This window comes from Hydractinia symbiolongicarpus, chromosome 11, assembly GCF_029227915.1.
Source record: "Hydractinia symbiolongicarpus strain clone_291-10 chromosome 11, HSymV2.1, whole genome shotgun sequence".
NCBI lineage: Eukaryota > Metazoa > Cnidaria > Hydrozoa > Anthoathecata > Hydractiniidae > Hydractinia > Hydractinia symbiolongicarpus.
The window spans coordinates 17,185,572-17,203,980 of record NC_079885.1 but is presented as its reverse complement, the minus strand read 5'-3'; the positions used below and the strand labels follow the sequence as shown (position 1 = coordinate 17,203,980).

The following is an 18,409-nucleotide window of genomic DNA, read 5'->3' as shown; positions in this document are numbered from 1 at the left end:
AATGAAGCAAACCCAGATGCTAATCCATATAATGACTGTTTATTTCAGGCAATACCTTCAAATATTGAACTCGTATTTAAATATTGGTAACAGTCAATATTCAAAATAAGCAGTTATTTAAGGGTTATTATTATTCTCTTATGTACATAAAGGCACTTATTTTTTGATGTTGCAATGTAAAATTTAAATCATTGATCAATATGCATTAAACATACATATATAATACATACCTAGATACCTTAATGGTAATTTTCAGATGTTACTAGACACCCTTTAATTTTAAAATATAAAGTACAAAATTTAAATTAACAAAAGAAAATCCCAAAAAGGTTAAGGCACTTTGAACTATCAACAATTTATACCTTATCCAATACCTTTTCAATTAACACAATTTTAGAATACTGACTCATTACTTAATATTTTATGACAAAGTATTTTAATTGCAATCTGTAATTGAAAGTGTATTTTCTGTGTGATAAACACTTACACATGGATTTTTATTTTAGGTGTTTTGGCGAAACTTTGTCAACCCTAAATTTTGCAAGACGTGCAAAAATGATAAAAAACAAAGCAGTCGTCAATGAAGATATCACTGGCAACGTGTCAGAGTTGCAAGCTGAAATCCGTAAACTCAAAGAACTTCTTGCGCAAAACAAAGGTAGTAGTATTCTTATTTGTAAATATTTTTATGCAAGAAATAAACTATAATGTATTGTGTTTTAGTGGAAGTTATTAAAGAACACAAGACATCTGATGGTAAGGTTGTAATTCTATCTAAATAGTCAGGGCGGTGGTGCAAAAAAAAGTTGGCAGTATGGGGACAATGTACAACTAACTAAAACAGATTAGGTGGTACCCCCTGATAACGAAATACCATACCATGAAATACCATGTTGTCTAAACACCAAAACGCTGCACATCAAGACTGGATAACGATTTACATTATGACGTCATTAGAATTAGTAGTAATTTTTTAAAAATAATTAGACTAAACGAAGGAGCATTAAAATGCGGTGAAATTGGATATATAAAGCATAAATGATGAGTATTCTTATTTAAGAAGATATAAGTTTTCTTAGTGACGTCATCTTTTTTTAAATGTACAATTAAAATATTGGATAAAGTTTATTAAACTAAATAAATAAAAATACAATAAACAACTTTTGTTAAATATAATATAATATATAAAACAATGTTTTTAGTCATCATATTCATTTTTAACACTGTTGTCATTATTATCAAGTTAACCTGCGCCATCAGAGTCATCCTTATCCGAGCTGTCTGATTTATTTTTATTTTTACATATTTCACTGCAGCCGCATAGACAACTGCAGGACGAGTGAATACAAGTGGCTCTTTTGGACGTGCTTTTCTCACACTTGCCTATAGAACTTCATCAGGGCTAAGTGGCAACACCATCCCATTCAATCGATAGTTGCTCATCAATCCATGGCCATCTAGTTATGGCATCATAAAGTTTCCATCTAATGTTGTTTTAGCCATTAAAGTAAAGTATGAAACATGTTTACAATGAAACGGCAAGGTGTCTTGCGTTAGAGGTAGCTCTTGGGGAAGTGGTGTTAACTTAGATGCAGTAAACTTAAAGAATCTCGCTTTGTTTACGTTTGTCATCTTGAACCAATACAGTTTGGATACAAACTTTATCACTGATTCAAAAAACGGTTGCATCAAATACCGCTGAATTTCCAAATTTTCCAAAAGTTGTTTGAAATTCTTCGGATTGACCCAGTATCTTGCATGGATTGGTCTTCCCAACACCACAAAACACAGTCGTATAGTCTTTTCGAGAAAAGCTTGTGGAGGGGGGGGGAAGAGCCGTAGAACAATCTTTGCCTAGTTGCGACGCAATATCAGACACGTGCGCAAGTGATATGTGTCCATTCTTTTACACCAGTCTTGATGAAGAACGCGATGCCTATTTTATGTTGGAAATACAATAAGTACACAGCTATGTCACGGTTGTTATATTGTGGCGTGTTACAGCGTGTTGAGAACAAAAAAAGACTTTGTATCTGCTTCTTCTTGGTTATTTCTGGGAGAAACATCATTTTCGCATACAACCTTAAAATAGTATAGAGATTATTAAAGTGTATTGTAAATTGTTATCAGTGTAAGGGAAAGTTAATAAATAGCCATTAAATATCGTTCAAGCATGATGTGGTGTAACCTTTTTTTTACTGGTGTATAGGTTAAAGAATTTCAAGCCGCCATTGACATATACCGTTTTTTCCATTAACACTTTAGAATATCTTCTACCATCTGACCAATCATTAAGCAAAAAGCTCACAAGTTTGCCTTTTTTATCTGGACTTTGCAAGTACTTGGCCTATTGTTTTGTTCTACATTGCTCTCTTCTTTCCATTTGAAAGCCTAAACTTCCTGAAGACATCCTCTTCTGACTTTCGAAAGAAAAAAAATTCATAGACTTGAAGATACTGGTCCGTTACAAAGTAAACAACTGAACTTTCCCTCATAATTCTATTGATAATTTATTCTGAAAGGGAAACAAACGTTAAAAATTGAACTTTTGCAAGCATTGTCCACGATAAAATAAATCCAAAGTTATTGGACCAGCAAGCATTGGAGTCACCTGTTCATGTTTTTAGATTACACTGAAATAAAAAGAAAAAGTTTAATTTTTTACTTACAAGACCTAAATTTCGCAGATTTCACTAAAAACCAGAACAATTTAAAATATATGCCTGGCTTCTCTTATCTTTTTAACAGCATTTTCTGAACAGGATTTTGAAGGAAGATTCATTGAGTAGTACTCATTACGTATAAAACAAGAAAGCCAGGCGGCTAAGGAACTGTGGAACCTACCGCAAAATTCGATTGAAGGAATAGCGCTTTAAATGCAAGTAAGGGCCGACCTCCACTTGCCGCGCGTATGCAAGCGCAGAAACTTTGTACATGCGCGCCTACATCGTCAATTCTACCCAAGTCTTTTGGCGCACACAAAAGAAAAACAGAGTTTAAAAAATATGGCTGCGTTCAATCATTCAACAAATATCATGTGGGAATGTGATTGGGGGGAAGGGATTACGTTGTTTACATTTCCTAGCAATCTGATTGGTCCAACGTCGAACGGCTGCCAAGAGAGTCGAACTTGGTAAAATTATACCAAAAATTACCATAATTTGCTTTGCAAATTTTTCTTGGGCAAAAATTACTAACACGAAAAATTGGCAGGTGAAGTATTTAAATACACATATTACCACTGTGAGTAACAGTTTTTTTTTTCGTGGAAAATAGTTACACTTCAAATATAACTATAAAAACCTAATATAAAGTGTCAGCTTCAAATTTCAAAATAGAAAGGTGCCATTACAAAATTATGGCATCTATGAATGTTTAACACACGAGTTATGCAGAGACGGATACACTGTTTTCGTTAAGCAAAAAAATATGAACAAAAGAAGCAGTCATTATCAAAACACTACACAGTAAAAACAAAACTCTTGATACTATTAAAGTATCTGACACAGCGTGGTACAAGTCCAAGAAAATATAGTCATAAAGTATCATCTTTGTAATATAAATTATAACAGCATGTCACAACAACGTAGAAAGATATACACCTGTATTATATCTATATAAAAAAATTTAAAAAATGTTAACAGAATCAAGATATGAATTCCTTTTAGGTTGGATGTTAGTTCACTCATCATTTTTGTCCATTTCAACATCAATATTCTCTTTGTTGTTTAAGTCGACATCGACAGAAGTTTTTCGTCAATTTTTTTCTTCTCATTGGGTTGATGAATGGAAACAACTCTTTCTTCATCAACATCATACTTTATTTTCACACGAGTGCTTTACATCGCCTTCACAAGTTTCAATTTTTTTGAGGAAGGCACATTGTAAAACTTTTCAACGATTTCAAATTTAGTGTTACATGGGAATTTCTCTTTTGTTGCATTGTCTTTAAATGAAAATGACAACTTCCGAGTAGATACACATTCTCCTGACAACATGACATGGTCACACTTAGTACATTCAATTATGTCTTCAGTATCAGTAGAAGACACTGCACCGTTACAATTAGTGCATAATAATTTTGCGTTAAACAACTTCATATCGATAGAGGACACTTTTCCTAATATTTCTTTCTGTACATCATTGACAACAAACTTAACACTGATATCAATGTCTTCGTTTTCGCAAACTGTTATCTGTTGTTCAGTTGTCTTTAAGAATCGTCGTGATTTGAACTTATGAACCATTACATTTGTTATTTCATAGCACATATCCTCCTCCACTTCATTGGTTAAATCTCCGTAAAACGTAACATGGATAGATCCAGTGTTCATACATCACATATTTCAAATTTTTATCATAATGAGTAGCACTTTCTATTTCGGACATGTTTGCAACAACTCCTTTCAAATGAACTCTTTCATAGAGAGCGGATTCGTTAAGAATATCACTAATGGATTTAAAGGTATATTCCAGACTTGTTTTGTCAAACTTTAGTTCAGCTTTTCTGACAGATGAATAGTCTGTTACAAGAATATCTTCATTTGAAAACTTGTTTTTTTTCATCACACACACAAATGAATTTTCTTGAAAGGTTTTTAACAGTTCACGTTTTTCTGGACTGAAACATACAACCCGGCGAACATCTTCTTCTGCGTGAAAAGTGAAATCAAAATACTTTCTCTTGTTCTGAGAGGTTTTGATGGGTGATAGCCCAGTGATGTAACCACTGACAGTAGACACTTCTAAAGAGAAGGAATTTACGTTTAGGGGCAATGTTTCTATTAATGGATCGATATTTCGAACTAGTGAGATCTCTGCATGTAGAATAAAAGTTTGAATTTAATTGTATTGGCTGTCACCAAGTAACATATAGCAACATAAACTACACAGATATTCCCGTTTATGGCTAAAATCTGTGAAATCGATGTTGGATCGAGTAGATTAAATTCATGAATACAAATTTGCTTAAATAAGTTGAGTTCAAAAAAAAAATTTTACCTGCTTCTAAATTTCTTTTTTCTGGAGTTGATGGTAGTTGTTCTAAAAAGAGATTTATTCATTTACAAATTCAGAAATTAAAAATATTCAATTTCAATATTTAAAAAGTAGGCAGTCATTTAGAAAGTTAACAAAACGTATGGTGCAATATCTTACTTTTTGATGACATAACTACTTGTTTCTTTATTTGAACTCCATCGTTTGTTTTTTGAGAGAGTCTAAAGTCAGAATAGCTGTTATACCAAATATATACAAAAAGAAAATACAAAAAACATGAGGTCAGACTGAATGTTTGAGTAAAATCATGAGAATGTCAGGAAAGTATAGCAAGTCAAGCGGGTGCCACAAAATGTAACACAGTATAGCATACAAAATATTGATAAAATTTAGTGCAGAGATAATATGACAGAATCATGGTCAGAATAGTACAATGATACAACATTGGAAATGGGATTATCAAAATGATTGTTCAATACATATGCATGGTCAATGATGCCACCTGATATATGAGTTGGTTCCTGTGCAAGTTGAGTGTACCCATGGGAATGTCTAAATAATTAATGTTAAAGTCACTAAAAATGATATGGGGTGACTTGGACTGAATCAAATAGGAGAGTAATTCAGTAAATTGATTCATGGAAGTTCTATGGCTTCTGTATACGATTAGTATTGCTATTTTGTCCAAACAATATTCAACACAAACAAAAGATATAGCATCAAAATGTTGAACTGTACGCAGTGCGACATTATTGTTTATCATAGTAAGAATACTTTTGAACTTATCTTGGTTATTGTTGAAGATTAGCTGATGATACGGAAACAACTTTTCAAGATCATGTGTGTCATAGCTAATAGGTAATTGAGTTTCAGTTAAACATATTATGTTAGATTGCCTTAAAAGTGAGTGATTTGCCAAATCAGTTGCATGTTTCACAAATGATCTGATATTTATTACGGTTATGAAAGGAGGTAGAATCTGATTTTGTACAACAGTAGCTTTCAATCTATCATATTCTGAGGTAACATTTAAATTACATGTGATGGCTTCTGGAGTTACTTCACCAGATATGTAAAGATTTTCAATTCTTTGTACCCGACTCAAGCCTACATAAATTTAACCATGACTGAACTGTCATTGTCTTTGGAGTTCGAAAGATATTACCGCATTAGGAATTGTCAGACCTTGCACTTCCTGAACTGTGCGTGCCCAGGCTAACATTAATGGAAACTGCAATCGCGAGATTGATGTGGAAGATGCACTATTACTTAGAGGTATACTGCCTTCAATCATTTTGATAGGAACAACTGAATTATCATATGCATATTTATCAGTTCTTCGTGTCTTGATCCCGGCACCAGCATCAGAAAATTTAATGTAAATAATTTTAGGTTGACAGTATCTGGTTCAAGTCTGAAATACTATCTAATTTGTTTTGGGAGACACCTGCAGGACTTTTATCTAAAGCTTAAATTTTGATTAGTGAATGTGGTAGTTGATTTAGTTTCGAAGTATTCAATTCATCTTTTAAAGCATTTTCTGCATAAATGAATACTGTGTCAATTGGAAGTTTATGTAAATCAGTATGTCGACTTTTAAGTAAAACTAAATCATCTTCAGTAATTCTTCCAATTCTAACATTGTTGAGCAACGTCACAAAACGATTGTCACCTTGTTGATGCATACTTTCAGTCAATTCACAAAAGGAAAATTGTTTCCAAGGATGACAAAGATTTAGCAAATCATTTTTAAAAGAACTGAAGACAGTAGACTGACGAATAGGTGGTAGCTGGTACAAATCGCCAACAACTATAATTGATAATCCTGCAAATAATTTGTCAAGTGCTACACCAAATATATCACACAAACGTTTGTGAATATGATAGAGACGGTTATTGGAAACCATTGATATTTCATCAATAATAATGATAGATAGTTCTGAATATTTTTCCCTGAACTTACACCTCAACTTATCACCGAGTCTATTTATATCCGGAGATATGGCTTGAAAAGGAATTCCAAGTGCTGTATTAATGGTTGTTCCATCAATATTGATAGCAGCTATACCAGTTGGAGCAATTTTCGAAACCTTGATCTTGTCAGGTGATTTATTGTGGAAACTGAGACATTTTGAGAGAGATGTATAAATAGTATTGATCAAATACGACTTGCCAACACCAGCACCACCAGTTATAAATAACCTTAATGGTTCAACTTCTCAGCATGAGGTTCAAAGTTTAGCCAGTTTAAGGTTACAATATCCATCACCCTTTCAATTGAAGCTTTGCACAATAACAGTTATCTGAAAGGAGATCAATTTCCTTACGGAATGGACAAAATAAAAATAGTAAATAGTGTGCATACTTTTCTGGATGCAAGTCTTTCTTAGGTATATAATATCGCAAAACTTGTTGCACACGGCGACACTTCAATCTTTCAGATGAATTCATAAGTGGTAATGCCTTATGATAACCATGGGTATGATGGTTGATGGCACTTACATCATCAGTTAGTAATTCTGGTTGTGAGTCATTATTGTCAACACAATAATCAACATAATAATATGAAGCGAATATTGCAAGACATATATTGTCAACAACAGCATAACAGCCCTTCTTAAAATTTTGATTAGGTTGGTCTACATACCTATCAACAATATTACGTTTAAATATATCTGTGCTATCAGGATCAAGTTCTTCAATTTGTTCTAGTGAGTTACACATCCGTATACGTTCGAGGGTATATTAGTATTAATGTACATTACTTTAAGGAAACACTTGCGAAGCCATAGTTCTGGTAAGCTATAGTATACAGCTTCTTGTACAGACACCTGTCGAGATGTAGCAAACGCTGAAGCAACCTTATACATGTACTCTCTTGCTTCTATATTCATTGAATTGCACTCTTTTGCAGCCTGTCTTAGAGCTTGTGATGATTCAATTTCTGACTTTGAGAAATATGCAGTCATGTAGCAAGCGGCTTTGTAATAATTGAATACTGGTTGAATATGAATATAATGTTCGTTTTACCAGTCATATAGGTGGATTTACTGGGGTCTAAGTATTCGTCAATAAACAATTTTACTTTCGAAAGAGTAGCATTTCTGTGTGTGATTATCTTGCTTTTCTCTTCAGGAGCAATATCATTTTCTAGTGGCTGTGCTATAATAGTTTTTTTCGGTAAAAAAACGACCATAGTTATAACGGCACTTGGTATTCCTATATTTTTGGCAAGAGCAGGTATGCTTGTTCAACTGGTAAGATTTTACCAAATCATGAAGTCTTTATTTTCACACGCAGCTGGAATTTGAGACTTAATTACAGATTCAATAAAAATTGTGTACTCTGATATTGTTTCTTTAGTCAATTGTGGTGGATTCAAGGTCCAAATAAGGGAATGTGTATGTGCAACGCCGCGGAACTGGAACTCCACTCTTACTGCATAATTTGTTATCTTTCCAATAGTATCACAGCCTAATAGCACTTTAGCAAACAAATTTTCAACCCTATATTGAATATGTCTAGCTACTAATACTGGATTGCTGTTAATTATGTCACACCTCTCCATATATGACAAATTTTGAATTTCATCCTCAGACAAAGATTTATTTTGTAACTTTGCTATAATAGCAACAAGCTCGTCCCAATGAAGATCGGCAGCTGAAAGAGTTAAAAAAAATGTGGGGCATTCAAGTTGTCTTATCTTAGCGAGTGCTTCTAATTGGAATCGCTTCCAATACATTGGACTTCCCGTAATAGTATTCATAAACATAAACCCAGAATCAGAAGCAATCACAACTTAACCGTCGAGCTACGACTAGCAGATAACATTCATGCAGTCACATTACCGAGTGTTTTCTTTAAAGCAATATTTATCTGGCTTGACAAACTCAGCTGCTGTAAAACAAACTGGGTAAAAAATATATAATCTGAATTTGAAGCAAAATGTTGCTTGTAGTTGAGCAATCGTTGATTAAAATACTTTGAAGATAATTTTCTTGTCTTTCAACTTGGTAACCAAAGCAACCATTGGGTAACAGATTAGAAAAAGCTAATTCCTCACAAAACTTATCTAGTAAAATGTTTGTTGGGGTTTTACCTTCGCCTGCTAATTCAAGTAGTTCACTATTCTTTTTAGACGGCATAACAAAAACTTCTGATGCACCTTGCTTTAAATTATTTACATGACTTTCAGATTCGGAATCGCTGGAGTCTTCTTCTGTTTCTAAATTAATAACAATTTCCTCTTCATGGTCAAGGTTTAATAACTCTAATGGGACATTGTCCAGGTTAATGCTAATATCTTTGTATAAGTTATTATTCAATTTCAAAAATAACAATGCATGTTCAATATTTGCTGGGGAAACTGATTCAAAATAAACATGACCATTAAATATCTTTTTCTTTTTCAACTATACGAGGAGTAAACCAGAAGTGTTCAACGGACATGGCAATGAATTAAATGTCTCACTTACTGAACTGGGAATATTGCAAATTGCTTCTTTGCGTTTAGGCATTTGGCCTTTTGAAATTATGACAACCTTTTTGAAAAGTAACCGCCTTGATATCAGGGCAGTCTTTAGTCTATTTAGTCTTGATATCTCAATAGGAATATCAATAATGGCTAACTTGTTGAACACTGCTTGATATGGGATTTTATTTTTCGACAATTTTGAAGAACATGTTAAACAAATATATTTCTTGCCATCTGAACTAACTACATTTGTGTTAAGATTGTCTACATGGCTGTTTTTGTGGTCTTGAAAAACCTTGACAGAACTGCGATATAAACACCTATTACATATAACACAAATGTGGACAGGGCCAAGTCGTATTTTTCGTCTAAACCTTTTTATGCAATCGTGAGGTGATGCAGGTTTCTTTCCATGGGGTGAAGTCATCGCATGGGCAGTGTTCTTGCAAGACACAGATGACGCTTTCTTTTTAGTATTTTCTTTCGCAATATTTTTTGAGATACATGCACTTTTTTGTTTCATACGTTGAGCAATTTTTGCTTTCAGCATCAGAAGTATCTTTCCTTGGAATTTATCTTTTAGATCTGGGCTTTGGTACAATTTTACTTTTGTCACTTGCAGAATATCCATTATTATCCACTGTTATGAACTGAAGTTCATACTGGATCTGACTAGATGAACTTTTAGAATAAACTTCAAAAATCTACAAAGTAAGTTGCACAACATCAGCAAATTTTAATACAGTTGCAGAGCCTGTTGCTGAAAGCATACCTGTCTTATCTCGACTATGAGAGTCTAATAAATAGTAATGGCGTTTGTTTGGAATAACAGCTAAAGTGTACCCACTTACAAAAATTAATATCCCTGTGAAATTATTGCAACTATGTATGTTATGAATAAATTCAGTTTGTGAATTAGAGCCACTGTGAAGAAATCCAAAGAAATCTGCTGTGAAATCAAGGCTTATAGTTAAATGTTGTATTGTAATAAATTTTGGCAGTTCCGCAGCGGAGAGAAAGTCCAGACTATTTTGCTGTTTATACAACGTGTCACCTTGCTCCAATATATATTCCAAGTCGTTGCATGTCCATCGACTTACTGCTTTGAGATTTAAAAAGCATATACTGAAGAGAGATATGCAAGAGCATTGTATTTCCCTAGTATTTCCAAACTTTTCGTGACCCTGGTGAAATAATGCCTGAATACATTTCATAATTGCATAAGGACCTGGATTTAACTCTATGTCGCCAGTACCAAACAGTAGAATTTTTAGCAAAGTATGACAAAAGATATAAAAGAGAAGGCATGTTCGCGGCAACAGTGACATGTGACATAATACATATTTGAAGTTCTGCTTATGCTTGGCATAAGCAGAACTTCAAATAACAGGCAGTAGAATATAAACGTTTAATAATCAACTTATTACCATCCTGGCAGCAATGCTGTGAAAGTCAGAAAATTCAAGGTGGGTCGAGATTTGTGCACATCTTTTTAAAAACCTGCGAACAAGATGCACAATAAAGTCTCTGAATAATCAGCCAATCAAGAATGAGAAAATTCGCTATCGTGCGACGGTACTTAAAAAATGTCTTTTACAACCGAACCAACTGCGTGTATGACGCGCAGTTGGTTCTGTGATATTCTATATATATATTCTTCCAAAAAGAGTACTCAAAATATCTTCCGGCTCAAGACAAAGTTAATATTTAAGGGAAAATTAAGCTCTAAAAGCTAAAACGGCTAAAAAATCGTACCTAAATTCATTTCTCTACTAAATAATCTAAACAACACACCTGCATTTCTTTCGCTTTCTCAGTAGGTAGCTGGCTAGCGTTCTCTTGATAAAAGTTCAATCAGTGTTTTCCTGGAATACTAAACTTCACTGTATCCCAAAGAGAATAAATTTTAAGCATATACAATTTTTTGATACATTTTCAATCTATTCTCTTTGTAATGTTATATCATTGTACGTTTTTATTTTTTAAAAAATATTTCTAACTAACAACACCAACTTCGTTTGACAACAACAGTTTGTTTTTTACATCTTAGATTCGAATTACATTCATACTTACTTACTGACACGAAGTGGCTTTACTAACATTTATTCCACACTTTCGCAACACTACAAAAAAAACAAAAAAACTAAGTTAAAAACTACGTAAAAAATAACAGAAATTAAACCTAACTACAAAATGCCTGATGCCGAATGGCCAATACAATATAAAGAAGAAATAACACATACGAAAAAACATATGCTTACTAAAACACAAAAATCCCAATACTTCACCTTTGTAATAGCACACACACATGGCACAGATACTTCACACTAACGAACAAGAAATATACACACACAAATTACGACAAATACACTCTACCGAAGGGACAAACACAAGAAAAACGTTGCATACAATAAACAAAGGCGAAGCGAATACATAAAACATATAACAAAAACTAAGAAGGAGAACCAAGTGTTCCTTCGTAGAGTCTGAGGCCTACTCGCGCTCAGTGCGGGAACACCTGGCTCCCCTCAAGATATAAAAAATATCATGACAAACAAAATTGACTACTATCATATAAATTTCAGATACATAACGGATTCTGCTTCTCTGACTCCTCATCGGTAATTCGACCTTTTACTTCCTTTTCACGTGATTCTAGAAGCAATACGATCTTTGAAACCGGACGCTCGTATGCGTTTCGTGTTGAAGTTTGAACAAAAACACTTCTAACTTGACCATCGTCATTTCTGTGAGGAGCGTCGTCTTTAATTATCACTATATCGCCAACTATGAAATTGCGTCTTTGAGTTTGCCATTTTCGTCTTTGTTGAAGCGTTTGGAGATATTCTGTACGCCAACGCGTCCAAAACTCATTGACCAGATGCTGCACTCTTCTCCATCGTTGTCTACTGTACATGTCGTTTTCGTTAAATTCCCCAGGTGTTGCCATGACAATCAAGACTTCATTGTCAGTAAAAGATTAGGGGTAAGGGGAATAAGACTGTCACTGTCATTAATAGTTTCTACAGACAAAGGTCTGCTATTAACTATTGCTTCCACTTCTGTTAGAATGGTTCGAAAGCATTCATCATTCAAACTATGACTGTGGTTGTTTAACTTATTTGTCGCTCCCAGACACCACCCATGTGGCTTGCAGTAGGAGTGTTCCCAACCGATCCAATCTGTGTTGTTTCTGAGAAGAAATTCAGCAATCTTCTGTTGGTCCATTTCTTTAACGGCTTTCTTCACTTCTGCTGAAGCAATCTTCTGTTGGTCCATTTCTTTAACGGCTTTCTTCAGTTCTGCTGAAGCACCAACAAAATTCGTTCCATTGTCAGATCGTAATCGACGTACATCCCCTCGTCTATTAATAAATCGGCAGAGGGCCATGATGAAAGAATCTGTCTCGAGACTGTTTGTACTTTCCAAATGAATGGCTTGACTAGAGAAGTAGGTAAATAAAGCGCCATAGCGTTTAAGTTCGCGTTTAAGTAGAAATGGACGTACATGTCCACTCCTGAATACGTGAAAGGTGCAGCTTTCGAACATCGCTCTGAAGGTAAGTCTGCCATTCTTTGTTCACCGAATCATCCTCTAAGCTTCCTGCATGTAACACACTTGAAGATTTCGTTTCCAACACGTGAACTTGCATTAACTATCATGATACCTCTCTGTCGTATCTTGTTTAACGTTGCATCTCGACCACTATCTTGCACCTTCTTGTCGTGATACCGTATCACCAATTCTGTAATAGGATGCATTTTTGGCAAAATGATGGGATGCTTTATCCTCCAATCCAGACTTGACGATTTTCCGAATCGCCCACCGACTCGTATGATAGAATCTTCATCCAAGAATGGGCTCAAGCGAGAAAGAGAACCTAAATTTCGTTTCCTTTTGTTCGCTAGCAGGCATGTCAATTCCGTCTTGAATGCTCTTCTTTGAACGAGCCTGACAATGGCTAGTTCAGCCTTCTCAAGGACACTCACGTCAATCTTCTTCTTCTTATATATCTATGTGAAAATGGTAGCAATGATCCGTTTCAGACGATACCAACTGGAAACCCTTTCGAAAAGCTTCTGGAATGGATCGTTTTCATCTTGTGAGATAGTTTTCAGTCCTTCATTTGGTAGGTCCTTTTTTAAAGTAGCTGCATTTACTTTCACTTTCTTGAATTCAATGTCGTCACTGTAAACTGTCAAAGTTTCACCTGTATCCCACTTGACTGAAGATTGGAGTAGGAATTTGGGTCCAGATAACCAACGGTCGTTTTTTATAAAGTTGAAGTTTGACCACGTGATGCATCGTCAACAGGATTTTGAGAAGACGGAACGTAACGCCATTGTTCAACACTGGAAGCTTCATGAATAACCTGTACTATATTAACCACGAACAAATAAAACTTCCTTGACTGATTTGTTATATAGCCTAACACAACTTTGCTATCTGTCCAGAGAACTTCAGACGATAGATTAATATTGAGCTCCCTTTTAAGCTGCGTAGCTACTTTGGTTGATGTGTTAGTTGCAGATAACTGGAGACGTGGGACATTAATTGCTTTTAATGGTGTGACTCTTGCCTTGCCCATCATAAAACAACAATAAACTTCACCTTGATCATTGACTAGTTGAAGATACGATACTTGCCTATACTCACTTGTGGGAGCATCAGAGAAACGGTGAAGTGAAATATCACAAACTTTACCAAAACATTCCGGAACAATGCAACATAATTTGCTTATGTCTTTCAGCAGAGGTAAAGAATTCCTCCATTGTTCCCATATTGCTCGTTGTTGTTGAGAGATGTCATCATCCCAATCCTTTTGTTCACTGCAAAGTTGTTGTAGGAGTTTCTTGGATGGTAAAAGAAATGGGGCTCCGAATCCAAGAGGGTCATACACAGAACTAATTGATGATAGAATACCTCTTTGGGTCAGTGGATTGTCCTTCAACACAATTCAGAAGCAAAACAAGTCTGTTTCAACACACCAACTGACACCAAGGGCTCTTTCGATTGGGAGGGTTTGAGCATCGAAATTTAGGTCTTTGACATCTTTCGACCTTTCTTCCGTTGGAATACCTTCTAATACTTCCCTTAAGCTACTTACAAACTTGGTCAAAGGAAAGCCACCAGCAGCACACATTTTTTTACTTTCTCAATAAGGCGTAAAGTCGACAAGGCATTTGATGAAGATTTCAACATATCGTCGACGTAAAAATTTCTTATCAGGGTTAAAGCTTCTTCACCATATTTATCGATGTTGTCATCTTGTCAAAACTCCAACGATTTGGTTTGCCAAGTCAGGACCTTGTAAGAGATGAGAGTTAAGGGATACACCACCAAATCCTTTATCGAGGATGGTTTTCATAAATGTGCAATAGTCATCATGCATCCGCTGATTCTGTTGAAGCTTTCGTTTAAGGCTATGGGCTCGTTTAATGGCTTGACTTTTATTGTTTGGAACTTCACACATAGGATCTTTGAATGGCAACAGAAGTTGATAATGTCCATCTACCAATTTTACGTTCTCATCCATCAGCTTTAGAAATTTTCGATCTTGCAATGAAAGTTTTTTAGGTTCTCAAGCCAATGTATTTTTACTAAAATCTTGACGAATTATCATAAGCTTCATTTCTGCCAAACCATGCTCCTTCACATTATCTTGAAGAACGAATCGAATTGGCACGTTATCGTCAGAAATTGATACATAATTACATCTTTTTGAGCTGTTTGTTTAGAAGTTATCGGACCCGTTACACACCATCCTAGCACTGATCGAAAGGCATAAGGTCCATTTCCTTGACTTGGAATGATCTCAATAGGCTCGAGAGCTTGAGGACAATTGGCACCTATCAATATGCCTATATCTGTTTCGTCTTCATCTTGTTGAAGGTTCTTGTGGATCTCGTTTAAATAACTCTATTTTGCTACTTTATTTGACGTAGGAATATCTTCTTTATCAACAGGTAGAAATTTCCTGCTAAACACTCTGAGTAAATGAAGGCGTGGTTTTTTTTTAAAAAAATTTTTTTTCAGTGATTAGATAGAAAAAGATCTGGGCTTTAAAATGGTGCAAAATATTTTTAAAAAAATGTGTTCAAGATAGCTTATTATCCCAAAAAATGTTTTTTTTCATAAATTACTTTTTTGTTATGCGATAAAAATCAAATATTTGTTCACACGTAATCATCTTGGGTATTATTTTTTACTACTCAATTATGTTCAAGGTTATAAATGATAGCCGACTCAAAGAGGAAAATGATTTTCGCATGTTGTTAAAAGATTCTTTTGAAGTTTTTCTCCTATTTCCCATAAGGATATTTTCTTTTTCTTTTTTGTAAAATATAATTTATTGTGAAAAACATGGCAAAACCAGTTTATAATTTAAAAGCGAATAAAAATGTCCTATCGTCATAAAGCTTTTATGTCATCAAAAAGAAGAAGAAAATCTAAAACAAAAATATTTGACTCGCCAGCTAAAAGAAGAATAAAGCAAAAGGTTTCTACTGCCGATCGCCAAGCTAGCACTAGTCGAAAAGATTGTTGTTTCTAGAGTTTGTTTTTGTTTTACCCATACTCAACTGTGGATAATTGCGAATGTGAGCGAACACGTGCAGCATAAACAGAAGATGTGAAAAAAACCTGTTAACAAATAGTCGTTACAATAGTGATCAATTATTATGCAGAAGTATAAGATTGGTGTAAGAAACGTAAAGGTTACCTCCTGAGCAAAAATAAGTTGCCCTAAAATAATCCACAACAACATGTTATTCAACAAAATAACAATGTTTTTCACTATATTTACAGAATAAAGGAGTACCATTGGAAAAGAAATTGATTTACTGCTGTTTAGCTACCTCTTCAAACCCTAGTCACGCGGGCATTATGAAAACGGTAAAAAATGCTCACATCAGCAATGTGACGTCATCACGAGATAGCTACTGACCAGAATGAAAATTGTAATAAAGATTATGCTGACTTTTCACTTAACCCACCCCCCCCCCCCCCTTTTCCTGTATTATAAAGTGAATTCTAAAAGCATGCAGAAGCAAAACCAATTTTTAAGGAAATTAATAAGTATATCAACACGAGTATGAGTATGGATAAAAATACATTTTTGGGTTTTCAATATGAACCAATGGGAGACAACTCTGTTCAAAGACTTCACACCATATGGACAAGCCGGAAACAGAATCGGGTGAGTCACTGACAGAACAAAATTAATTGTATCTGCTGCAAATGTGGTGTTTGCATCAAAATGAGTACTTGTAAGGAGTGTAAATGCTATAGAGGAATGGATATAACCGAGTTATGGGAATTAGGCGGTAATTAAATTCAGTTAGTGATTAGTGTCTTATTGTGACTTTTTTTTTAGAAATAATATTTTTTTTTACTATCTTAAATAAACGGTGCATAACGGAGCACAATCGTTTTCTTTCTATCGTCCTAACGAAATAAAATCTTTGGACGGCATTAGTGGGAATGTACGACAGGGAAAATCAGCCTTCCTTCTTTGGGGGACGATTAATAGTAATTATAATTTGACACTTGCTTTTTCCTTTGGTACATAACCGTCGTGGCAGATCTGTGCGACGTGTGATTCCAGCCTGTGTTGTCAAGCGAATGAGAGAAGAATTTCCTTCTTTAGACCGTAGTTACACCAGATACAAAGACAGAGATTACGTAAATAAAATGAATTTCACATAGGTGCACGAAGTTAATACCGAGGGCGAATAGGAATATTTACAAATGAACTACAACATACAACTTACATGCTTTTTTACAAGAATACTAAATTCTAGGCTGGTCATCATTCTTTTTTCCCTATTGTTCTAAATAATAGACACAATACATCTACTATTTTTAACCTGAAATCCAACTCTAATATTTTTATAAAACATATAACTATAACAAATGTGTACATGCATAACTATATTTACATTCGCCAATACTTTAAGGAGCGTTCTATAATTTCACTTCTCTCAGGTCGTTCTGTTGGTGCTAAGAATTCCTTTTATTTTCTACTTTCCCTCGCCATTTTGTCCTCGACTACATTTTTGCCAAAGCTCGTTAATACGTTGCAATAGCGATGTTCCGTAAAAATTCATAACATTTGTACTTTTTCACTTTTTCTGCAACAAATCTTTTCGAGTAGCGCGAAAAAGAAGTTTTATAACGAGGGACGTATTAACCTTCCTTAGTTTTTTGCTTGGCCTAAAAGTAAAAGGAGGTATTAATAACTTTTTAGAGAATTGAGCAGGAAGACAAAAATAGAAATGAAAGTACACACTTGATCGCGATTTATGTTGTTGTTGTGATCAAGTGCTACTAACTGCCAGCAAGTTGGGTATTTGTAATAACGGATTTCAACATTTGCATACTTTATCTGTCGCATCAGCTTGCATTGAGATATTATTCTCAATAACTCCAGATATATTTCCAAATTTTCTAATTCACAACCACTGACAGTATGTGAGCTACTCGATAAAAGTTTGCGAACAACCTGAAACAGTGGTTTCGCGACTCATGACAAAAAAGTTATATGGTTAGTATAAAACTACTACATACCTTCTTTCTTTCCAGTTTAACACGCTAGCTATCTAGTAGTGCTTTCGTGATTATCTCTACTGATGACGAAGGATGCGTTATCTTTACAGGAACCACATTGAGACTTATCACTTCCATTTTTAGTTTGGAGTAATTAACACCTATCGGCTTCTTTCCATCAGGAGGCTTGTCTTCATGTCGGGAACCATGTAGACCAGTAGGATGTGGTTCATCGCACACATCGCATTTTCGTTTTTTTGGACAACTTACAGCAATGTGATCGTCACTAGTGGGTTCGTAACACGAAAAGCAAAGTCTGTTCCGAAAAACGAATTTTTGTCTGTCAAAAAGTTTAATCATCAAAAATTCTTTACATTCGTCCAAATCATG

The 18,409-nt window shown here is 34.7% G+C and overlaps 1 protein-coding gene across 5 annotated transcripts in view; it reads left to right on the top strand.

The window, feature by feature from the left end:
- Positions 1–18,409, top strand: part of LOC130614038 (kinesin-like protein KIF15) — a 111,790-nt gene that overhangs the window by 49,481 nt on the left and 43,900 nt on the right. For all 5 annotated transcript variants that reach the window (XM_057435433.1, XM_057435432.1, XM_057435434.1 and 2 more), the window contains exons 11-12: positions 507–658; positions 724–756. In XM_057435433.1, coding sequence (XP_057291416.1) covers positions 507–658; positions 724–756 — 185 coding nt within the window. The remainder of the gene's footprint in view (positions 1–506; positions 659–723; positions 757–18,409) is intronic.